Source organism: Hemitrygon akajei, chromosome 21, assembly GCF_048418815.1.
Source record: "Hemitrygon akajei chromosome 21, sHemAka1.3, whole genome shotgun sequence".
NCBI classification, from domain to species: domain Eukaryota; kingdom Metazoa; phylum Chordata; class Chondrichthyes; order Myliobatiformes; family Dasyatidae; genus Hemitrygon; species Hemitrygon akajei.
Window position 1 is genome coordinate 66,909,462 of NC_133144.1, and position 23,951 is coordinate 66,933,412.

General features: G+C 42.1%; 2 protein-coding genes across 3 annotated transcripts in view; one reads left to right on the plus strand and one right to left on the minus strand.

Annotated features, from left to right (window-relative positions):
* wdfy4 (WDFY family member 4) overlaps positions 1 to 23,951 on the plus strand; it is a 427,205-nt gene that overhangs the window by 340,584 nt on the left and 62,670 nt on the right. The window lies entirely within an intron of this gene.
* lrrc18a (leucine rich repeat containing 18a) lies at positions 1,234 to 22,241 on the minus strand. Of its 2 annotated transcripts, XM_073025651.1 has the most exons (4): positions 21,880 to 22,241; positions 21,529 to 21,562; positions 5,757 to 5,916; positions 1,234 to 3,765 (listed from the first exon to the last, which is right to left on the minus strand). In XM_073025651.1, the coding sequence occupies exon 4, from the start codon at positions 3,759 to 3,761 to the stop codon at positions 2,991 to 2,993; it is 771 nt and encodes a 256-aa protein (XP_072881752.1). In that variant the 5' UTR covers positions 3,762 to 3,765; positions 5,757 to 5,916; positions 21,529 to 21,562; positions 21,880 to 22,241; the 3' UTR covers positions 1,234 to 2,990. The 2 variants fall into 2 exon arrangements, with proteins under 2 accessions (XP_072881752.1, XP_072881753.1); XM_073025652.1 differs by lacking the exon at positions 5,757 to 5,916.

The following is a 23,951-nucleotide window of genomic DNA, read 5'->3' on the forward strand; positions in this document are numbered from 1 at the left end:
AAACTCCTCCAGCAGTCTTCCATTCATGGAGTCACAGACAGATGCAATACAGAAAAAGTCCTTTCAGCCTATCGTGTTTGCACCAGCCATCACCTACTCATTATCACAGATCCTCCATTAATCTTGCTTCTTTTATTTTCACTAACTCCTCCCAGATTCAACCACACTGCCACACATCAGGGGAAATTTACAGAGGTAATTTCTAATTCCCTACCTTCCTGCAGGTCTTTGCAATGATAAAATTAGCTTGATTTGTCACATGTACATTGAAACTTACAGTGAAATGCGTCGTTTGCCTCAATGACCAACAAAGTCCAAAGCCCACAAGTGGTCAGCATGCTTCTGGCGCAAAACAAAGTATGCCCACAACTTACAAACCTTAACCCACACATCTTTGGAATGTGGGAGGAAACCAGAGCACTCGGAGGAAACACACGCAAAGCATGGAGACAGTACCAGAGACACGAGATTCTGCAGATGCTGGAAATCCAAATCAACACACACAAATACTGGAGGAACTCAGCAGGTCAGGCAATGTCTGTGGAAAGCAATCAACGGTCAATGTTTCAGGCCAAGACGTTTCATCAGGTCTGCTAATCACCAGTCCTGATAAAGGGTCTCAGCCTGAAACGTAGCCATTCCAGAGGTCAGAGTCAAACCTAGATCTCTGATATTGCAGTGCCATCCAAATAGATTCAAATAATTCAATAGATTAGTAATAAAAATTTTAATAACCCTTCTATCTTAGCATCATTGATTGTATTGTGGTCTTGAATGTACTTTATGATCCACTCAATCTTCCAGGAAAATAATTTGCTGTATGGGTATCAAAGTCCTTAAGCTGCACTCTTGCCTTATGACAAGGCAGTAACCTCAGTTGGCACTTGGTCAGAAGTCTTAAAGGCAACCCTTTTACATCAAAGATTCTCCTGTAATGAGAAGGAACTTTGAATTCCTTTCCTTCAAAACCAATAGTCGTCTCATGACAGAGCCATTTCACTTTCCTGGGAATCCTCAACAGGCACATAGGTATACCACTGAATGTCCAGGGGATCATAGACACAGGTCCTACATGTCCTGACTCGTGATGCCTATGATGGGTCCGTGTAGAGTTCAAAGTAAGCCTGATTTCTGACTCACTTCCACGGTCTCTCCACCAGCAGTCAGAATCTAATCTCTGAGCTTCTCAAATTTCAATCCTGCAAACATTTAGAAATAAAACTAAAGCAAATATTCACAGCTTCACACTTGTACAGTTTATTTCTTCATATTGCCAAAGTAGTGAATGTTTCAAAGAATAATATTCACAATCTTTGATGATTTAACTAACTAGCTTTAGAGCTCCTTGGTATACTTCACAGGGCGCTTCCTCATTTAAACTCAAAAATTAAAGTGACAAGCTTGTGGTCCATTCTCTATGAGCTCAACCTTTACATTGTTAATGATTTTTTTGTACAGCTATTGCTTAATGTAATTTAATAATTTAAACCTTATATTTTATAAACTGCTGTCATCTTTTAGATAATTCCATTTGTTGCAATCAATCTGTTGACTTCAAATGATTAGTCACTGAGATGAAACATTTGAAATATGAGCATGGAATGTAAAAAGTTTTCCTCCAAACACCCTGTAACAACATGAACATTGCTGAATGTTTGCTTGTGATGTGTTAAGGCACTTTTCAGAAATATTCTTAATAAATAGCATTATTAGAGAAAAAATCTCACAGACACCTTTACAATCTTACGGTAAATACACAAGAGATTTTGCAGATGCTGGAAATCCAGAGCAACACACACAAAATAATAAAGGAACTCAGCAAATCAGGCGGCATCTATGGAGAGGAATAAACAGTCGACATTTTGGGCCGAGTGTCCTGAGGAAGGGTCTCAGCCTGAAATTTAGACTGTATTCCTTTCCATAGATGCTGCCTAACCTACTGAGTTCCTCCAGCATTTTGTATGTGTTACTTTACAATTCCATAATGATAAAATTGGAGTTGTTAGTTACCTTTACTGACAGCATCTAAACAAACTCCTAATTTGGAGCAAATGTCTTTCACTGAACATTAATACTTATAATCAGAATTATGCAACCATTTATACACAGAACTAGAACTCATAATCAGATTGCTTACTATAATAGATCCATGTAAAGACAGAGAGATACTAAGTTAATTAACTACTGCTGTCCCAAATCCCTTTAGAATGATGTTATTCATTGCTATTACACAAGCTCATCAGTTCCAAGATAAAAGCCTGTGTGGTTAGTGTCTTATCTATTAAGGGTGTTGTGTCCATTGCTGAGGATGCATTGTGCATGACGAGATAGACAAAAGCATCCCCACATGTTGCTCGGTGTCATCAGAGAAGGCCGTTTTGTGATGGTTGATTGTGAGGAATGGATGGATGCAGAACGAGCTATTGAATTGACAGATTTCACTGAGCATGGAACCTGTGCTCTGATTGGGTGAATGCCAAACCGAGCCCACAGCAGGCAAGGCACTCATCACTACACAGGTTGCCCACAGTGTGCAGAGATTTTCACTGTCTTCAGTGACTGCATGGACATGGTTTTCATGGGAATTCTGAGACCCTGTAATGAGCATCTGTCCAGAAAGCTCATTGACTTGATATCAAGATGTCACAGAGCAACAACATGAAAACACCTTGCTGCAGGATGCACTTCAAACCTATTTCATCTTGCCATGGTTTCCTCCAGCAGTGAGATTGTTGTCAGTGTACAATGGTGTTTGAGGACCAGGCCACACGGAGACCAAGAAGCTATGTTGGCTGGGAGAATTTCCAGTGCATTAAGGTCTTTCAAGGCTGTCGGGGTCACTTACTGAGGACAAACCTTTTTGCTTAGGGGACAGCACAAAGCTCAAAAGAAGTACTGAGTGGATTGAAATCTAGGGTTCTCAGATAATTGGTTTTATTGCTGCTGGGTCATTTTTAGCCTAGTCGCAGAGATTTATTCACCTTACAGACTTATTCAGTAATTCTCCACAAGACCTCATTTTGTTTGGCGACGGAGTTGGGTGTAATGAGACCACTGAAGTCAGGCTCCTCCTCCAGCTCGGTAAGCTGCTTCAGCTTGTTCCATTTGTCCCTCTCTCGCTGTAGCTTCTTAAGGCAGGGGCGACATATCATATTTTTCCTGGCCAGGTAAATATCCTCAATGCGATCAATACGGTCTATCGGTTCTTCAGGTACCTGTGGTGTGGTGAAGGGATTGCGCATCACGTTCAGCTTCTTCAGTTTTGGCAGGTTGGTGATTTTCTCCGGCATGTAGGTGATCTGATTGTCAAACAGCCCTAACTCCTTTAGTTCTTTCAGCGTGCCGATGGTGGTTGGAATCATTTCCACCGAGTTCAGCCCAAGGTTCAGGACTCGTAGATTTTTTAACTGAGTGAGCTCTAAAGGCAAGCCATCAGTGGTGAGCTTGTTATTGGACAGGTCTAGGTAGTAAAGTAATTCCAACTGGCCAATATTTTCCGGTATTCTCTCTATCTTATTTGTGTGAAAATCAAGGTACCGCAGCCTTGGAAATTTATTGATGTAGTCTGGAATTTTTTTGATCATGTTTCTGCTGAGGTCGATTTCTTCAATGTCGGTCAGTTTCAGGATGCACTTGGGGAAGGTGGCAATGCCCATGTTGCTGAGGTCCAAGCGCCGTTTTCCATCCACGGTGATCTTCATGGATTTTTTTGCCATCTTCAGAGTAATTTTTTTCCCCTGCGCACCTTTCTTTTTTGGCATCTTCCTGCATTTTTTAGAAGAAAGAGCAACAACAGCAAAAATAATCGGTCAATATCCTTAACTCACACAGATAGAACCAGCTGTATTGAGTGACATAGTTGTTTCAGTGTGCAGGACCTTTTGTACCCACAGCTTCTACAGTTTCCTGCCTGTATAGAGGGCTGATCAGTGTTCAATTCCCTCTGCTTTCTGTAAGGAGTCTGGACATTTTTCCCATGATCGTATGGGATTCCTTCAGGTGTTCCCATTTTCACCCACATTCCAAAGACTTACTGGTTAGGGTTAGTAAGTTGTGGGCATGCTACATTGGCGCCGGAAGTGTGGTGATACTTGTGGGCCACCTCCAACACACCATTGGACTGTGTGTATTATTGACACAAAGAATGCAATTCACTTTGCGTTAATGTTTTAATATGCGTGTGATAAATAAAAGCTAATCTTTTAATCTCTCTTTAATCCTTTCCTTTCTCTCTCTTTCAAACTGTACCTCATAATTATATCATTTGTAAAGTCAGGAAAACCATCTTTTCTAGAGTAACACACACAAAGTACTGGAAGAACTCAGCAGGTCAGGCAGCATCTGTGGAAAGGAATAAACAGTCGATGTTTTGGATTGAGACCCTTCATCAGGACTGTAAAGGAAGGGGAATATGCTAGAATAAGTGGTGCGAGGGGGAAGGAATACAAACTAGAAGATGATAGATGAAGCCAGGTTAGGGGAAAGGTAGGTGTATTGAGAAGGGTGGCTGGAATGAGAAGCTTCTGAAGGAGAAGGAATCTGATCAGAGAGGAGAATGGACCATGGGAAAAAAGGAAGGTGGAGGAGCACCAGGGAGTGGAGAAGAGGGGAACCAGAGAGGGGAATGGAAGAAGGAGGGGGAGGGGGAAAATTACTGGGAGTTAGAGAAATCTATATTCATGCTATCAGGCTGGAGGCTGCCCAGGCAGAGTATGAAGTGTTGCTCCTCCAAGCTGAGAGTGGCCTCATCTATTCCAGGCCTCCTGAACAATTACAATTGGGGTAGTAACATGTACAACAACTTAAGGTTGATCTTAATGGTGATTCAGTGATACTAAATGTCAACAACTTCGCGCAGGGAGAATCAAGGTACTGCAGATGCTGAAATCAGGGACAGCAATGAAAATTCTGGAAGAACTCAATGGTTCAGGCAGCATCTGTGGAAGGAAATGGGCAGGTGATGGTTCAGGTGGAGACCCTTCATCTGGACTTAGAGATCACCAGTGTAAGGAGATGGGGGGAAGGGGTAGAGCCAGAGCTGTGTCTCAATCTGAAATGTGGACCGTCTGTCTCTCTCTACTGATGCTTACCACTTGTCTGGACTCAGTAGTTCCCATCTCCAGCCCTTTGAAGCTAGACTTCCAGGGCCAAAATTAATTCACCCTATTCATAATCAGACCCAAACCCACATTGCTGATCTTCGTGAGTAGTTTCTCCCATAAACCCTCCCATCACTGATTGTGATTGGTTTGAAGGCCATCAACTTAAGTGGAATGCCCTACAGTACCCACCAGTGAAAGATCGTTCTCGTTTACAAAGGAAGGTGATAGACTTTTTAAAACATAGAGGAACAGTTGTCATGCATAAGTGTCCTGACAAACACTTCGAATGTGATCTAACATAAAGAAATGGGGCTGAATTTCACTGGGAGCTCGAGCAGGTTACAGCTGACTGCTCTGTAGCCGACTTCGTATAACATCTCTTAATTGTGCTAAGGTGGTGATGAATGATTGTTTGGGAAGCAATATGGGTTTCTCACATACATACCTTTCCATTAAATGAATTCCCTTACAAGCCCTAAGGGACGCTGGCTACTCATTAATCATATTCAGCCATGTGCAGGGGATTCTGAGACAATAACTAATCCATCCAGCTAATTTCAATTATCCCTCTTGGAAGGAAGAGACGGAAGAACAAACACAGTGTAATAAAGTCCCCCTAATCCATCCATAAAATTTGTCCAAAGACATGCTTACAGTTTTTAATGTGCAGTCGCAGAGTTGGAAATGCGTTTCGAGAAGCAGCAGTGACACACAGCTTGAATGGTTGCCTCCTGTGTCAGAGCAGACGACCTGCTCCGAGTATCATGGAACCGTAGACCCAAGTTGTTTCTTTGTTGTTTGATTATATCATGGACTGAGGAAAAAAATACTTTGATTTATATAGTGCCTTTCACTACTAATTAGTTGTGAAGTCTATTCACAGCTAGAATGTAAGACAGATACTCAGTGGCCACTTTATTAGGTACACCTCATTAATGCAAATATCTAATCAGCCAATCATGAGGCAGCAAATCAATGCATAAAAGAATGCAGTCATGGTCAAGAGGTTCAGTTGTTGTTCAGACCAAACATCACAATGGGGAAGAAATGTGATCTAAGTGACTTTGACTGTGGAATGGTAGTTGGTGCCAGATGGGGTGGTTTGAGTATTTTAGAAACTGCTGATCTCCTGGGATTTTCAGATATAACAGTATCTAGAATTTACAGAGAATGGTGCAAAAAACAGAAAAACACATCCAGTGAGCGGCAGTTCTGTGAGCAAAAACACCTTGTAAATGTGAGAGATCAGAGGAGAATGGCCTCAAGCTGACAAGGTGACAGTAACTCAGATAATCATACATTATAACACTCAACATTTTGAACCCTGAAGTGGATGGGCTACAGCAGCAGGAGAGCATGAATGTACACTCAGTGGACACTTTATCAGGATGTATCTACTAAAGTGATCACTGAGTGTAGAGCAACCATTTAGTGCTGAGTCACCTCTGACTGAGTTCAAAGGTAGCCACCCTCAGCCCCAGGAATGATCATCAGCCACAGTGCAGACCGTCAAGCCAATGCTTTCAAATTCAGCAGCAGCAAAGAAATTCAAAGATTCAAAGTACAAAGTATAAATGTAGAATACAACTCTCAGAATTGTCCAAGTGTAGAACCCATTCCATTTAACCACTATTCATAGAACAGGCCCATCAACCCACAATGTTGTGCTGACCTTTTAACTGCTCTAAGATTAATATAACCCTTTCCTCCCACATAACCCTCTATTTTTCTGTCACCCATGTGCTTATCTAAGAGTCTCTTAAATGTCTGTAATGTATCTGCATCTATCACCACTCTCGGTGGTGCATTCTATGCACTCACCACTCTCTGTATAAAGAACTTGCCTCTAACACCCCCCCCCCCATACTTCACTCTAATCACCTCAAAATTATGTCCCCTCACTTTAGCCAGTTCTGTCCATGGAGAAATGTGCTGGCTGTCCACTCTATCAATTCCTCTTTTCATCTTATACCCCTGCATCAAGTTTTTGCTGATAGAATCTGCCATTACAGGTAATGTTAGAGATTTATACAGGTAATGTTAGAGATCTAGAAGATTATAAGGCTAACAGGAAGGAGTTTAAGAAGGAAATTAGGAGAGCCAGAAGGGGCCATGAGAAGGCATTGGTAAGCAGGATTAAGGAAAACCCCAAGGCATTCTACAAGTACGTGAAGAGCAAGGCATGAAAGAATAGGACCTATCAAGTGTGACAGTGGGAAAGTGCGTATGGAACCAGATGAGACAGAAGAGGTACTTCAGTATTCACTATGGAAAAGGATCTTGGTGATTGTAGTGATGACTTGCAGTGGACTGAAAAGTTTGAGCATGTAGATATTAAGAAAGAGGATGTGCTGGAACTTTTGGAAAGCATAAAGTTGGATATCTTGCCGGGACTGGATGAGATGTACCCCAGGCTACTGTGGGAGGTGAGGGAGGAGATTGCTGAGCCTCTAGTGATGAACTTTGCATCATCAATGGGGATGGGAGAGGTTCTGGAGGATTGGAGGGTTGAGGATGTTGTTCCCTTATTCAAGAAAGGGAGTAGTGATAGCCCTGGAAATTATAGACCAGTGAGTCTTACTTCAGTGGTTGGTAAGTTGATGGAGAAGATCCTGAGAAGCATGATTTATGAACATTTGGAGGGGTATCATATGATTAGGAATAGTCAGCATGGCTTTGTCAGGGGCAGGTCATGCCTTACAAGCCTGATTGAATTTTTGAGGATGTGACTAAACACATTGATGAAGAAAGAACAGTAGATGTAGTGTATATGGATTTCAGCAAGGCATTTAATAAAGTACCCCATGCAAGGCTTATTGAGAAAGCAAGGAGGCATGGGATCCAAGGGGACATTGCTTTGTGGATCCAGAACTGGCTTGCCCACAGGAGGCAAAGAGTGGTTGTAGTCGGGTTGTATTCTGCATGGAGGTTGGTCACCGGTGGAGTGCCTCAGGGATCTGTTCTGGGACCCTTCATGATTTTTATAAATGACCTGGATGAGGAAGTGGAGGGATGGGTTAGTAAATTTGCTGATGACACAAAGGTTGGAGGTGTTGTGGAGGGCTGTCAGAGGTTACAGCAGGACATCGATAGGATGCAAGACTAGGCTGAGAAGTGGCAGATGGAGTTCAACCCAGATAAGTGTCAAGTGGTTCATTTTGGTAAGTCAAATATGATGGCAGAATATAGTATTAATGGTAAGACTCTTGGCAGTGTGGAGGATCAGAGGGATCTTGGGGTCCAAGTCCATAGGACACTCAAAGCAGCTGCACAGGTTGACTCTGTGGTTAAGAAGGTGTACGGTGTATTGGCCTTCATCAATCATGGAATTAATTTAAGAGCCAAGAGGTAATGTTGCAGCTATATAGGACCCTGGTCAGACCCTACTTGGAGTACTATGCTCAGTTTTGGTCACCTCACTACAGGAAGGATGTGGAAACCATAGAAAGGGTGCAGAGGAGGTTTTCAAAGATGTTGCCTGGATTGGGGAGCATGCCTTATGAAAACAGGTTGAGTGAACTCGGCCTTTTTTCCTGGAGCGATGGAGGATGAGAGGTGACCTGATAGAGGTGTATAAGATGATGAGAGGCATTGATCGTGTGGATAGTCAGAGGCTTTTTCCCAGGGCTGAAATGGTTGCCACAGGACGACACAGGTTTAAAGTGCTGGGGAGTAGGTACAGAGGAGATGGCAGGGATAAGTTTTTTACTCAGAGAGTGGTGAGTGCGTGGAATGGGCTGCCGGCAATGGTGGTGGAGGCGAATACGATAGGGTCTTTTAAGAGACTTTTGGATAGGTGCATGGAGCTTAGAAAAATAGAGGGCTATGGGTAACTCTAGTAATTTCTAAGGTAGGGACATGTTTGGCACAGCATTGTGGGCCGACGCTGTATTGTGCTGTAGGTTTTCTATGTGACGAGAGGGTGTACAGGAGTGAGATACACCAGCAAATTCAGTGGTGTCGCAGCAACAACCTTGCACTTAACGTCAGAAAGATCAAAGAGCTGATTGTGGACTTCAAGACGGGTAAGACAAGGGAACACAAACCAATCTTCATAGAGGGATCAGAAGTGGAGAGAGTGAGCAATTTTATGTTCTCTCAGGATCTAATGTGGTCCCAACATATTAATGCAGCTATAAAGAAGGTATGGCTATATTTCATTAGGAGTTTGAGAAAATTTGGTTTATCACATAAAATACTTTAAAACTTCTATGGATGTGCCGTGGAAGGCATTCAGACTTGCTGCATCACCACCTGGTATGGGGGGAGGGGCTACTGCACAGGATCAAAGTGAACTGCAGAGAGTGGCAAAATTAGTCAGCTCCATCATGGGGACTAGTCTCTATAATATCCAAGAAGTCTTCAAAGAGAGGTGCCTCAGAAAGGCAGAGTCCATTATTAAGGATCCCCACCACGCAGGGCATGTCCTGTTCTCATTGTTACCATCAGGAAGGAGGGAGAAGCCTGAGGTACACACTCAACAATTCTTCCCCTCTGCCATCTGATTTCTGAATGGACATTGAACCCATAAACACTACCTCACTTTTTTATTATTTCTGTTTTTGTACTATTTTTAATTTAACTATTTTATATATATATATATATTTACTGTAATTCATTTTTTATAGTTATCATGTATTGCATGTACTGCTGCCACAAAGTTAACAAATTTCATGACATATGCCGATGATACTAAACCTGATTCTGATCTCTCGACCTTCTTCACTCCAAAGAGAAAAGCCTGAGGTCATTCAGCCTATCCTCATGCTCTCTAATCCAGGCAGCATCCTGGTGAATCTCCTCTGCACCCTCTCTAAAGCTTCCACATCCTTCCTATGATGAAGGGATCAGAAATGAATGCAATATTGCAGTGTAGTCTAACCAAGATTTTATAGAACTGTAACATTACCTCTTTAACTCAATCCCTTGACTAATGAAGACCAACATACTATATGCTTTCTTATCAACCCTATCAATCTGAGTGACAACTTTGAGGGATCTATGGACGTGAATCCCAAGATCCCTCTGTTCCTCCACACTGGTAGGAATCCTTCCATTACCCCTGTTCTCTGGGTGGTTCCGGTTTTCCTCCACATTCCAAACGTGCATGGGTTAGAAGGTTAATTGGATTGCACAGCCTCACTGTGCTGAAAGGGCCTGTTACAGTGCTGTATTTCTAAGTAAAAACTATAAATAAATAATAGAAGAAACATGGATATTGCAGGTGCTGGAAAGCTAAAATAAATACTGAGAGTATAAGGAGCGCAGCGATGGTGAGCAAACTGATACCACAGAGTGTCTCCACAGCTATTCTGCTGTGTGACTCCAGCGTGTGCTGGTATATTTATGATGTTCTGATGTTTTTCAAGAGGGACGTGAAGGAATGTGGAATAATGAACTAATAAACAGGTTGGAAGTATATACAGTATCAACATTTGTATCTACGTGTTTCTTGTCACTTGCCACTCATTTCCAACTCATCACCTGCAGCCTATTTAAACCCAGCTCTCTTCCACAGTCTTTTGTTCACCCAATCCCAGCCTTCACTTATTCCTAGCCCTCAGTTACCCTTTTACCTTTTTGTGTTAAGTATCTGGTCTTTTTTATTTTGTGGTTTGTCGGGGCTTGTTATTTTGCAGTTTATTATTAAAGTGATTGCCCACCGTTAAATCGTCTCCACTGCTCTGCATTTGGGTCAAGCTTCCTCTTCAGTTCATGATGCAGCAAGGATTTTTGACCTGACATCAATTTTGGACAGCATAAGTTTCAACTAACTGGAAAGTTTTAGCTACACAGTCTCAGGCACTAGGGGAGTGCTAGTAGAATGTAATTTTAATTTGAGATGTGGAATTGGTGACAACAGCAGGTTATAGATCAGTTGGAAATATCGATAGAGAAATGGCATATGGAGTTGAATCTGGGCAAGTGTGTGATGTTAGTCAGAGGTAAGAGGAAATCGTACAGTAAATGGTAGGACCCTGATCAGTATTGATTTACAGAGGAATCTTGGGGTGCAAGTCCATAATCTAGCAGCACAATGGACAGGGTGATAAAGAAATTGGTCTGCATTCTCGTCTTCATCAGTTGGGACATTGAAAACAGCTTTTGTTCTGCTGTTATAAGACTATTCACCCTTATACAATAAGATGGACTCTTGACTTCATAATCTAGCTCGTCATGGCCATGCACCTTATTGTCTTTACATATCAACTAACTACCTAGCTATCCTCTTTACCTTCCCTCCACTTTTTTTTGTTCTGGCATTTTCCCCCTTCCTTTTCAGTCCTGAAGAAGGCTCTTGGCCTGCAACGTTGACTGTTTATTCCTTTCCATTGATGCTGCCTGACCTGCTGAGTTCCTCTAGTATTTTGTGTGTGTGTTGCTATGGATTTCCAGCATCAGCAGAATTTCTTGTGTTTATTATTGTCTGCCTGTCTGCACTTCCTCTGTATCTGTGACTCTTTATTCCATTGTACTGACTTCGCACCCTGATGTGATGAAAGTGATTTGTATAGATGACATGCTAAACAACGTTTTTCACTCTACCTCTGTACACGTGACACTAATAAACCAATTTACCAAAACATTTTCAAATCATGTTGTAGCGGTATCAATCTTTGGTTAGGTCACATTTGGAGTAATGGGCATACTTGTGGTGATCTCACAATAGGAAAGGTTTGGAGGCTTTAGAGAGAATACAGAAGAGTTTCTTGCCCGGATCAGAGAGTATTAGCTATACGAATCTGAATCAGGTTTATTATCACTGTGAAATTAGTTATCTTCTGGCAGCAGTACAGTGCAATAAATAAAATATACTGTAAATTACATTAGAAAATATATGTAAAAAATGAAATAAATGAAAGCAAAAGTAGTGAGGTGGTGCACATGGGTTCAATGACTGTTCAGAAATTTGACGATGGTGGGAAAGAAGCTGTTCCTAAGATGGTGAGAGTGTGTCTTCAGGGTTCTATACCTTCTCCCTGATGAGAGTAATAAGTCAAAGTCAGCATGGTTTCTTTAAAGGGAAATCTTGGTTGATAAATCTGTCAGAGTTCTTCGAGGAAGTAACTAGCAGGGTGGACACAGGAGAAGCAGTGGGAGTCATTTTCTTAGGTTTTCAGAAGGTATTTAATAATATGCCACACATGAGGCTGCTTAACAAGATAAAATCTCTTAGCATTACTGGAAAGATACTGGCATGGAGAGAGGAATGGTTGAAAGGCAGGAGTCAGTGAGTGGGAATAAAGGGGGTCTTTTCTGGTTGGCTGCCAGTGACTAGTGGTGTTCCTCAGGGGTTGGTATTGGGACTGCTACTTTTCACATTGTCAGTGTTTTAGATAATGGAATTGATGGCTCTGTGGCAAAGTTTGCTGATGTTACAAAGATAGGTGGAGTGGTAGGTAGTGCTGAGGAAGCAATGCAATTGCAGCAGGACTTAAACAAATTGAAAGAATGGGCAAAAAATTGGCAGATGGAATACAATGTTTGGAAAAGTATTATAATGCAGTTTGCTAAAAGGAACAAAAGTGCAGACTATTATGGAAATGGGAAGAAAAATTCAAACATCAGAGGTGCAGAGAGACTTAGGAGACCTTGTTCAAGACTCCCAAAAGGTTCATTTACAGGTTGAGTCTGTGGTAAAGAAGGCAAATGCAATGTTGTCATTTATTTCAAGGGGAATAGAATATAAAAACAAGGAGATAAGGAGATAATGCTGAGGTTTTATACAACACTAGTCAAGCTGCACTTGGAGTATTGTCAACAGTTTTGGGCCCCGTATCTCCGAAAGGATATGTTATCATTGGAGAGTTCAGAGGAGGTTCACAATGATGATTCTGAGAATGAAGGGGTTAACATATGAGGAGTGTTTGGCAGCTTTGAGCCTGTCATTACTGGAATTTTGAAGAATGTGGGGGGGGATTTCATTGAAACCTACGAATGTTGAAAGGGCTAGATAAGGTGGATGTGGAGATGATGTTTCCTCTAGTGGGGGTATCCAGGACTAGAGGGCACAGCCTCAAAATTGTGGGGGCAACCCTTTAGAACAGAGGTAAGGAAGAATTTTGTTAGCCAGAGAGTAGTGAATATGTGGAATGCTCTGCCACAGACAGCTGTGGAGGTCAAGACTGTGGGCATATTTAAAGCGAAAATTGTTGATTGGTCAGGTTATCAAAGGCTATGGCGAGAAGACAGGTCTATGGGGTTGAGTGGGATTGGCAATCAGCCATGATGGAATAGCAGAGCAGACTCGATGGGCTGAATAGCCTGATTCTCCTCCTATGTCTTATGGTCTTATGAGAAGAGGGAACATCCTGGGTGATGTGGGTTGTTAATGACGGATGCTGCCTTTTTGAGGCATTACTTTTTGACGATGTCCTCAATGGTGGGGAGGCTAGTGCACAAGATGGAGTGGACTGAGTTTACAACTTTCTACAGCTTTTTCCCATCTTGTGCAATGGCCCACAGGAAAGGTTGGAAGAGTTTAGAATGTTTTGTCTGGAGTGTTGGAGATTGAGGGGAGATATAATTATAAGAGGCATAGACAAGGTAGATAGTCAAAATATTTCCCCAGGGTCGAAATGTCAAATTGATGTCACAAGAGGAGAAATGTTTAAAGGAGATTTATGGGGCAAGTTTTCTACATGATGTGGAGGGTGCCTGGACACATACTTTTGGGGGAGGTGGTAGAAGAAGAAATGACTGAGGCATTGAGGTAGAAACACAAATAGGCAGGGAATAGATAGATATTGACTGTCTATTTATGTAGGCAGATTGGATTAGTTTGGCACCATGGTCATTACAGACATTCTGGCTGAATCGCCTGTTCTTGTGCTGTACTGTTGTTTGTAACCCATTCAGAGCCATGGCCACAGCTGTCATTTGCACAACAAAATTGTTCTACAGCAAATTTCCCAAGCACTTAGAAGCCAGTTCATCAGAAACCCCATGATTGGGCTCGGCATGAAACATCGACTGTTTATTCCTCTCTATAGATTCTGCCGTGCCTGCTGAGCTCCTCCAGCATTTTGTGCGTGTTTCTTTGAGTTAAACTTGGCATTTTATTCTGCGTTCTGGTGAGCTGGTGGAGAGCGAAGGAAACCACAATGCATTTTCCCAGTTGGTTCAGGTTTGATGTGGGTGTTGAGTTTACTGTGAATGATGTGCTTATAGCGTGGAGATCCACGACAGACCCTCAGCTTCAAGCTAAAGTATGAACAGATTTGTAAATCAGTCACAGATGGGGCCATGGCAGAAATGCGGTACAGATTACATGTGTATCCCACAACAATAGCATTGTTCCTTCCAGTTACCATGAGAGTTAATGAACAGCTCTGATAATACTCAAGCCCCTTTGGCCACAGAGAGCTGATAAGGAAATTCAAAGCAAATTTCTCTCCATATAACCCCGACAGCCACCCCAACACTGAACTGATTCCACAACCTATGCAGTCACTTTCAAGGACTCCAACTCATGTTCAGAATCAGAGTCCCGTTTAATATCACTGGCTTCTGTTGTGAAATTTGTTGTTTTGTAAATTTCTTGTGTTGTGTGAGGCTATGTTGCATTCATGCCAGGACCACCAGACTCAGAAACAGTTCCTGATGCTGTCAACAGATGCTGTCCAAGTTGCATGCCATCTTGGACAATGACTCCCATCCACTCCATAATGTACTGGTTAGGCACAGGAGTACATTCAGCCAGAGACTCATTCCACCGAGATGTAACACTGAGCGTCATAGGAAGTCATTCCTACCTGTGGCCATCAAACTTTACAACTCCTCCCTCGGAGTGTCAGACACCTGTGCCAATAGGCTGGTCCTGGACTTATTTCCACGTCATGATTAACTTATTATTTAATTATTTATGGTTTTATATTGCTATATTTCTTCACTATTCTTGGTTGGTGCGGTTGTAACGAAACCCAATTTCCTTCGAGATCAATAAAGTATGTCTGTCTGTCTGTTTCCCCAAGCAGTAAGGCTGATCAACACCTCCACCCACTAACCCACCCCTCCACACCCCAAACCACCAATACCTTATCATTTCCTGTCAGTCACCTTTATGTACAGATACTCCTATGCTCAGCATCACTTTATGGATATACAGTAAATATTATTATTATCGTGTTCTTTATCTTATTGTGGTTCTTTTTCGTGCTGCATCAGATTTGCAGTAACAATTATTTCATTCTCCTTTACACTTGTGTACTGGGAAAGACATTAAACAATCTTGAATCTTGAAGCCAGTTCAGACATCTTGAAGCTGTTCAGCTGTAATGAGAGGAATGTGAGAACCAGCTTGTTCTCAAATCATTTTTTCCTTCCAGATATTTAGACTGAGGGCACCTGAGATAACTCTCTCCGCACTTTTGTGAAGAAGTCCAGTGGGCTTTATAGTGTCCGTTACTAGGTCCGATGAAGCCCTGGCTTAACATTTCATCCAATGCTCAGTGGATTAAGCATGATAATCTTTCCAAGGTGCTTCATGGGAGGGTTGGTGTCACATAATTAGAGCAGGTGAATAAAGCTTACTCAGAAAGGTAGGTGAGTGTGTCTAAAAGGAGGAGTACGAGTGAGAGAGGCAGAGAAATTTAGCAGGAAATTGCAAAGGGTAGATCCTGGGCACCTGCAACCTTTAGACTCTCTTTCAAAGACCTGAAGCCGCTATCAGGTTGAAATGGCTAACACGAGAGAGCACAGGTTTAAGGCGCTTGGAAGTAGGTACAGAGGAGATGTCAGGGTTAAAGTTTTTACACAGAGAGTGGTGAGTACGTGGAATGGGCTGCCGGCGACAGTGGTGGAGACAGATACGACAGGGTCTTTTAAGAGATTCCTGGACAGGTATATGGAGCTCAGAAAAATAGAGGGCTATGGGTAATCCTAGGTAATTTCTAAAGTAAGTACATGTTTGGCATAGCTTTCTGGGCCGAAGGCCCTGTATTGTGCTGTAGCTTTTCTATGTTTCTATGTTTCTTTATAAACTCTTGTCCTCAGTATTATTTTCGTTCTAAGAATACTTGTTTACAGTATTTTTTTATTTATACAGTTTGTCTTCTTTTGCACATTGGCTGTGTGTCAGTCTTTGTCTGGTTATGTAAAATTTTTCGTAAATTCTATTGTATTTCTTATTTATCCTCTATAATTGCCTGTAAGAAAATGAATCTCAGGGTAGTGTACATTAACATACTGCATACATACTTTGATAATAAATAAATTTACTTTGAGTTTAAACTCTGAACTAACAGTACAGATAGCCCCATCTGTGGCAGTATCTGTGGTTCCCACGTTTGCCTCATCAGACACCTCAGAACTTGAAAACTAGAGTGACAGTAGGTCACATTCAATTCCAAGAAGAACAAAAACAATAAAGGGTCCCAGTTCAGCTCATGATGCAGAGCTTAGATTCCAAATGTCCCACTGTGTCAGGGAGAACCAGTCTGCGAAAGTTGCATCCTGGCTGAAGGGAGTTGACATACTTTAGATCATAACACTGGCTATCACTCAGTAATGGTTATTGACACTTTACCACATGACATCATAAATATTACTAATGATGTGTTTACCTAACCTTATGTGAGGTAGTTAACACAGGACACAGGCCATAGGAAGCTAGGAGAGTATCAGTGTACCATTGGTTCAATAGTTGCAGGGAAAATAAATGGATTTGATATCTCAAAGAGTTCCAGTCACCTCCAACTCATAGAACAATCCTTGTTCCAAATGGCATCATAATGATCTGATTGTGTCATGTGTACACTGAGCCTATCACTGCACTGGAAGGTGATGACTACCTCACACGTTGGGAATCATTCACATGGTAAATGATGTTTGATTCTTCCAACTGTATTTGCCACCTGTTCATCTACAGACAAAACTCAACGGTGCTTTTCAGTAGCACTGACGTACCTGGATTTCCTGAGCTGTGTGAGTTTGAAGCAGCTAGTTTAATGATTGAAGGGTAATGGCCTGACATGGTGACATACGTCATGACAAAGCTAAACCAGTGATGCATCGTAGCAGCGGCAAGCCTTGTCCTTAGCTGTAGCAGTGATATTTTTGTAGTTACAGGACTATTTAATTATAAGCACCTCCTGTACCTAATAAAGTGGCCACTGAGTGTATGTTCATGGTCTTCTGCTGCTGTACCCCATCCACCTCAATTTTTGAAGATTTGCACATTCAGAGATGCTCTTCTACACACCACTGTTGTAATGCATTATTATTTGAGTTACTGTTGTCTTCCTGTTGGCTTGAACCAGCCTGGCCATTCTCCCCGACCTCTCCCATTAACAAGGCATTTTCACTCACAGAACTTCTGCTTTCTGGATTTTTTTTGTCCCTCGCACCATCCTCTGTAAACTCCAGAGGCTGTTTTGTGTGAAAATCCCAGGAGATCAGCAGTTTCTGAGATCCTCAAACCACCCAATCTGGCACCAACAACCATTCCACGGTTAAAGCCTTTTAGATCACATTTCTTCCCCATTATGATGTTTGGCCTGAACAACAACTGAACCTCTTGGCCATGTCTGCAGGCTTTAATACATTGAGTTGCTGCCATATGATTGGCTAATTCAATATTTGCATAAATGATCAGGTGTAGAGGTGTATCTAATAAAGTGGCCACTGAGTGTACTTTCTGCCTTGTCATAGTTAGTGGAGCAGAGGAACAAGATATGCCATGATTTAACAAATAATGGAGGGAATGAATGATCTACTTCTGCTTCTGTTTGTCATGTCCTCACATTCCTTACATAGTGAGCTTGTATCTACAAGAAGAGGCTTCATTTATTTGGAGCCATTCATCTCTTGGGATCTCCAGTGAGATTCAACACAGAAAATGGGGCTTCACAGTAACCGCTCACCTGAAAGATGGCCCTGTCAATTATTTGCATTTTCAGGAGGCATTTGATAAGGTGCCACACATGAGGTTGCTTAACAAAATACAATCCTATGGCATTACAGGAAAGATACTGGCATGAATGAGTAATGGCTGACAGGCAGGAGGCAGCGAGTGGGAACAAAGGGGGGCCTTTCCTGGTTGGCTGCCAGTGACATGTGGTGTTCCTCAGGGGTCAGTACTGGGACCACTACTTTTCACATTGTTTGTTGATGATTTGGATAATGGAATTGATGGCTCTGTGGCAAAGTTTACAGATGATGCAAAGGTAGATATTGCAGAGGAAGCAGTGCGATTGCAACAGGACCTAGACAAATTGGAAGTATGGACAAAAAAGTGGCAGATTGAATACAGTGTTGGGAAATGTACGATAATGTATTTTGGTAACAGGAACAATAGTGTGAACTATTATTTAAATTGGGAGAAGGTTCAAACCTAGGAGTCCTTGTGCAAGACTCCCAGAAGGTTAATTTACAGGATGAGTCTGTGGTAAAGAAGGCAAATGCAATGTTGGCATTTATTTCAAGGGGAATAGAATATAAAAGCAAGGAGATAATGCTGAGATAATTCAGGCTGCAAACAAGAGAAAATCTGCAGATGCTGGAAATCTGTGCAACTGCTGAAGGATTTTGACCTGAAATGTCGACTGTACTCTTTTCCATAGATGCTGCCTGGCCTGCTGAGTTCCTCCAGCATTCTGTGTGTGCTAGTCAGGCCATAACAGTTTTGGGCCCTATATCTCAGAAAGGATGTGTTGGCATTAGAGAACATACAGAGGAAGTTCACAAGGATAGTTCCAAGAATGAAGGGGTTAACATATGAGGCTTGTTTGGCAGCTTTGGGCCTGTGCTCACTGGAATTTAGAAGAATGCGTGAGGGTCTCACTGAAACCTGCTGTATGTTGAAGGGACTAGATAGGGTGGATGTGGAAAGGATATTTCCTATGGTGGGGATTTCCAGAACTAGAGGGCACAGCTTCAAAACTGAGGGGCGACCTTTTAGAACAGAGGTAACAAGGAAATTTTTTAGCCAGAGAGTAGTGAATCTGTGGAATGCTCTGCCACAGACTGCGGTGGAGGCCAAGTCTGTGGGTATAATTGAGGCAAAAGTTGATGGTTTCCTAATCAGTCAGGGCATCAAAGGATATGGCAAGAAGGCAGGTGTATGGGTCGAATGGCATCCAGGATCAGTCATGATGGAATGGTGGAGCAGACTCAATGGGCTGAATTCAGCTCCTATGTCTTAGGGTCTACTGATCTAATAGTGCTGCACTCCCTTAGTTCCATACTGACGTGTCAGCCTAAATTAATTCCCCAAATCCCCGGGATACTAACCCATAGTTGTCCCACTCTAGCGATTTGGAGAATCAATTTAGGCCAGAAAAGGAGGATGGTAGCTCTTGGTGTGGAAGGCAATGATTCATTCCAATCATTCTTTATCTTGATATGTGTGTCTGCACAACTCCATTTAAAATGCAAGTCAGATCAGGTGAAGGCCACCTGGTCTATAGATCATACAGGTCGGCACAGTAGGGTATCAGAAATCAGAAAGACCATAAGACCATTAGATATAGGAGCAGAATCAGGCTAATTGGCCCATCGAGTCTGTTCTTCCACTTCATCATGACTAATCCAATTATCCTCTCAGCTCCATTCTTCTGTCTTCTCATATCCCTTCATGCTCTGACCAATCAGGAAAATTAGGGTTCAAGTTCTGTCATCGGTAAAGAATTTGTATGTTCTCCTGTGACCATGTGGCTTTCCTCCAGATGCTCTGGTTTCCTCCCACTGTCCAAACATGTTCAGGTTAGGGTCAATAAATTATGGGTATGCTATTTTGGCACTGTGAGCATGACATAAATGACACATTTTACTGTAAGCTTAATTATTTCAATGTACATGTGACAATTGAAGCTGATCTTTTTCATATCCTAAAAATCCTTGATTTGGGGATTCATTCTAATCATTCTTTATCGTTATATGGGGGTCTGCACCACTGTGTTTAAAATCAGATTAGAAGTAGGCCACCCCTTCCAGAGGATCATGTACAATTTTCAACCACAGTTCCATTCTCTTAAACTATCCCCATATCTTTTGATAGTTTCTTGGATATTCGAGATTCAGTTCAATTCTGAATGGACCCGGCAGAATATAGAGAATTCCAAATGTACTTCAGACTCTGAATGAAAAAAAATGTTCACTTCCAATTCAGATGCATTTATTTATCATTTGTACATGAAAACATACAGTGAAATGTGTCATTTGTGTTATCAGCCAACACTGACTGTGGTCCAGGTGATGTAATGGACTGGATAGGCTGTAGTGCTTTATGGCTCTGTGACTTGACCTAAGGATGTGCCGGGGGGCAACAACCTGAAAATGCCACCATGCATTCTGACAGCAGTATAGCATGCCCACCATGTTCAGCAGAACATTTCAGTCCCAAACACAACCTCCTTCACTCTGAAATTTTGATCCCAGTTCTGGACAATTCAGCCAATGAAAGCATCCATCCTGCCTTCAATCTGTCAAGCCCTCTAAGTTCCAGTGAAGAAATCTCCATTTGTTCTTCTGAACTCTAAAGAATGTAGGCCCATTCTACACAATGTCTCCTCATATGGCAAACCTACCACCAGTCTGGTGAATCTTTGCCCTACTCCTTTACTACAAGTACATCCTCTTTGTGATCAAAGAGACCAAATCATCAATAATTCCCATCATTTGAGTCATGCCCTCTTGACGCTGATACAGTGAGGCAGATTTTGAGTACTAAATCCAGACGGATGGTACAGTGCTGGGAGGTTGTAGACATGTTGTTTCATGATAAATTTGTCACACCTAAGCTCTTCCACCTCCTCGGGCTCAGTCTGTCCCACGTTAGTATCAGCCTTAGCTCAATGCTACATCTGCAAGGTTGCAAATTCAAATCCCACTGCACAGATTTTGAGCTCTATAGTGCGGGGAGGGTGTTGGGCTGTTTAATACGCTGACTTGCGATAAAGTTGCTTAAAAATCACGAGGGTCGTAAACGGGGTGAATGAATGCACACAGCATTCTTCCCAGGGAAAAGGAATATAAAATCAGAGGGCATTGGGGAAAGGTTTAAAAGGGTCTTGAAGCAGGAAGCTTCTTCAAGCAGAGGGTGATGTGTATAGACAAAAAGCTGCCAGAGGAAGTAGATGGAGCAGGTATAACAACAGCATTTAAAATATATTTGGATAGGAACTTGGCTAGGGAAAGTTTCAAGGATATGGGCCAAATGCAGGCATGTAGGACTAGATTAGAATGGGCACCTCAGTTGGCAAGGAAAATTTGGGTCAAAGAACCTGTTTTGCCAAAATCCTTTCACCTGCTCAGGAGAACACAAAGACTGTAGGGATACTCAGAGAAATTAGTGGACGTCTCCTGGTGTCAGCCATTTATCCAATCACAAATATTTAATTCTACTTTACTGCCATTACCGACCAGCGGGGTGTCCAGCACCAAAGCACCCCTCCCTAGCGCGGCACTGTTTGGATCAGTTACGTACCAGCAGTCTGAGACGGGGTGCTGATGAGGCAACTCTGTAACATAAGACCAAACCATTATGTCAACAAGATGGATTAGTATGGAAAATTAGAAAGCATTTACTAGATTTTAATCCAGGTGAGAAACATTTCACATATTTTCACATTAACTCAAGATCATTGTCAGAAAAATGAGGTTTCAAGTCAGCACTGGCAATTAATATCCACACTGCTAACATTGAAATCCATCAGGGATTAATTGATTAAGCTTGTTCAAACTACATTACAGCAAGTCAGAAAGAAAAGTAAGAGATTCAGAAAGCCAGCCGCCTCATTCACCCAACTGTGTTGAGCAGGAGGCTGTGTGTTCTTACCACTGGTTTTGTAGATTGGCAATGTCTTTCTCAGCTATCTGATCCTCTCTGCCAAGAGCTGTTTCCTATTGTCCGAGCTCCTTCCATCCCTCTCTCCATGAATAGTAGCTTTATGTCTTGAGCAAGAAATGGGTGTGGAGCCCAGATATCAGGAGCTGAGAGAACGGTCACCCCCGGATAGATTAAGACTCCCAGTGTGTGGAGAAGGAGGCAGAGAAGACTCCAGAAGTGAAAATGCTGCCTGACACTTATTCAGCTCCTGTTTACAGCCGAGTTTTCCTTCTGCACCTTGTTTAACTTGGTTGCTAGGCAGCACAGCCTATTGACTCCGCTGACAATCAGCATGTTCGGCCCTGGTAGTAAACAGCCTTTAGTTTAACTAACTTTGTACACCTCCTGTTGCTTTACAGAGGCTGCTTGTTTAGAAAGAAAACTAGATGTATGGAAGCTCAAATGACTGATACCTAATATACAACATCCTGATGAAGGGCCTCAGCCTGACACGTCAACTGTTTAGTCATTTTCATAGGTGCTGCTTGACCTGCTGAGTTCCTCCAGCATTTTGTGTTTTATTCTGTATTTCCAGCATCTGCGGGATCTCTTGTGTTTGTAACATTAAGCCTGTGTTCAGGGGTTTTAGCTGCCCAGCACCTCAACACACTCACTTCCACTGTTGAGTACCTTTTGTTAAAATATGTAAGTTGAGATACAAATTGGCCCTGTGTATTTTAGTACTCAACAGCAAATCTACATCTTCAACAAGTTTATTCAGCAGAATAGAAGGCCTTGGATATGAAGTGTTTACTTGGAAAAGTTTGTTCACACCAAGTGTTGCTAAGGTGTCCAGTTACATTCCTTATCTGTGCAGACTGGTGAAATGTTGCAGTGTCTGTGTAACACTAAACCAAATGCATCAATTCCTAAAGAAATCCATTACCGCTCCCTGTGACATTGTATAAATATATCTAAATGTATAAATGTTGAAAGTCAACAGGAAGAAAGGATATGGAAAGAGAGAGAGGGGCAGAGAGAGACACACAGAGGTGGAGAAGAGAGGGGTGAGACGTGGAGAGATGGGGTAGAGAGAGAAAGGGGGTGTAGAGAAAGGGAGAGGGAAAGAGGGGTGAAGAGAGGGGAAGAGAGGGGAGGGAGGGGAGGGAAGGGTAGAAATGCAGAGAGAAAAAGAGAGGCATAGATGGACAGAGGCAGAGAAATAGAGAAAGTGGGAGGGAAAAAGGTGGAATACTAGAAGGGAGAAAGCAAGGAATGATGGGACAGAATGATGGAGAGAGTAGGTTGAGAGAAAGAGAAAATGGGAGAGAGGGTGAAAGAGTTTTTATAATGCTGTTTACATTGTAAATACATGTTAATATTTATGGTATTTTATTCCATATCCACACTTCTAACTTTAATTTTGTATAATACATGGAGCTTAGAAAAATAGAGGGCTATGGGTAAACCTAGGTGGTTCTAAGGTAGGAACGTGTTCAGCACAGCTTTGTGGGCTGAAGGGCCTGTATTGTGCTGTAGATTTCTCTATGTTTTCTATGTTTCTGCATTTCTATGTTTTTATAATTATTTGTTCTTTATAATTGTTGAATGTTGTTTTTGTTGCCTGTCATGCCAACACACCACAGCAAATTTCTAATACATGTAAAGGTATATGGTGAATAAAGTTGATCCTTGATAATTGATTCTACATTTCGAGTGTTAACTGTTTATTCCTCTCCATAGTTGCTTCCTGACTTTCTGAGTTCCTCCAGCATTTTGTGTGTGTTGCTCTGGATTTCCAGCTTCTGCAGGAACTTTTGTGTTTAATGGTTGTCCCTTCGTGTGTGCTTCATTTCAGAGGGAAGTCAACTGACTCCTTCTGTGTCGTCTAAATGTTGCTATTAGCTCATTGACTTCAGCTGTTGCCAAGGGTGGGTATGGTACACCGTGTTCATCAATGATTGAACAAAGCAATAAAGTTGCTAAACAAACAAAAACTCCCCATAGCTATTGAACAAGTGACCTGTTCTGAAAGCAAGGACATGCTATAACTTGTACCTCAGTAAGTTATGTAAGGTTAA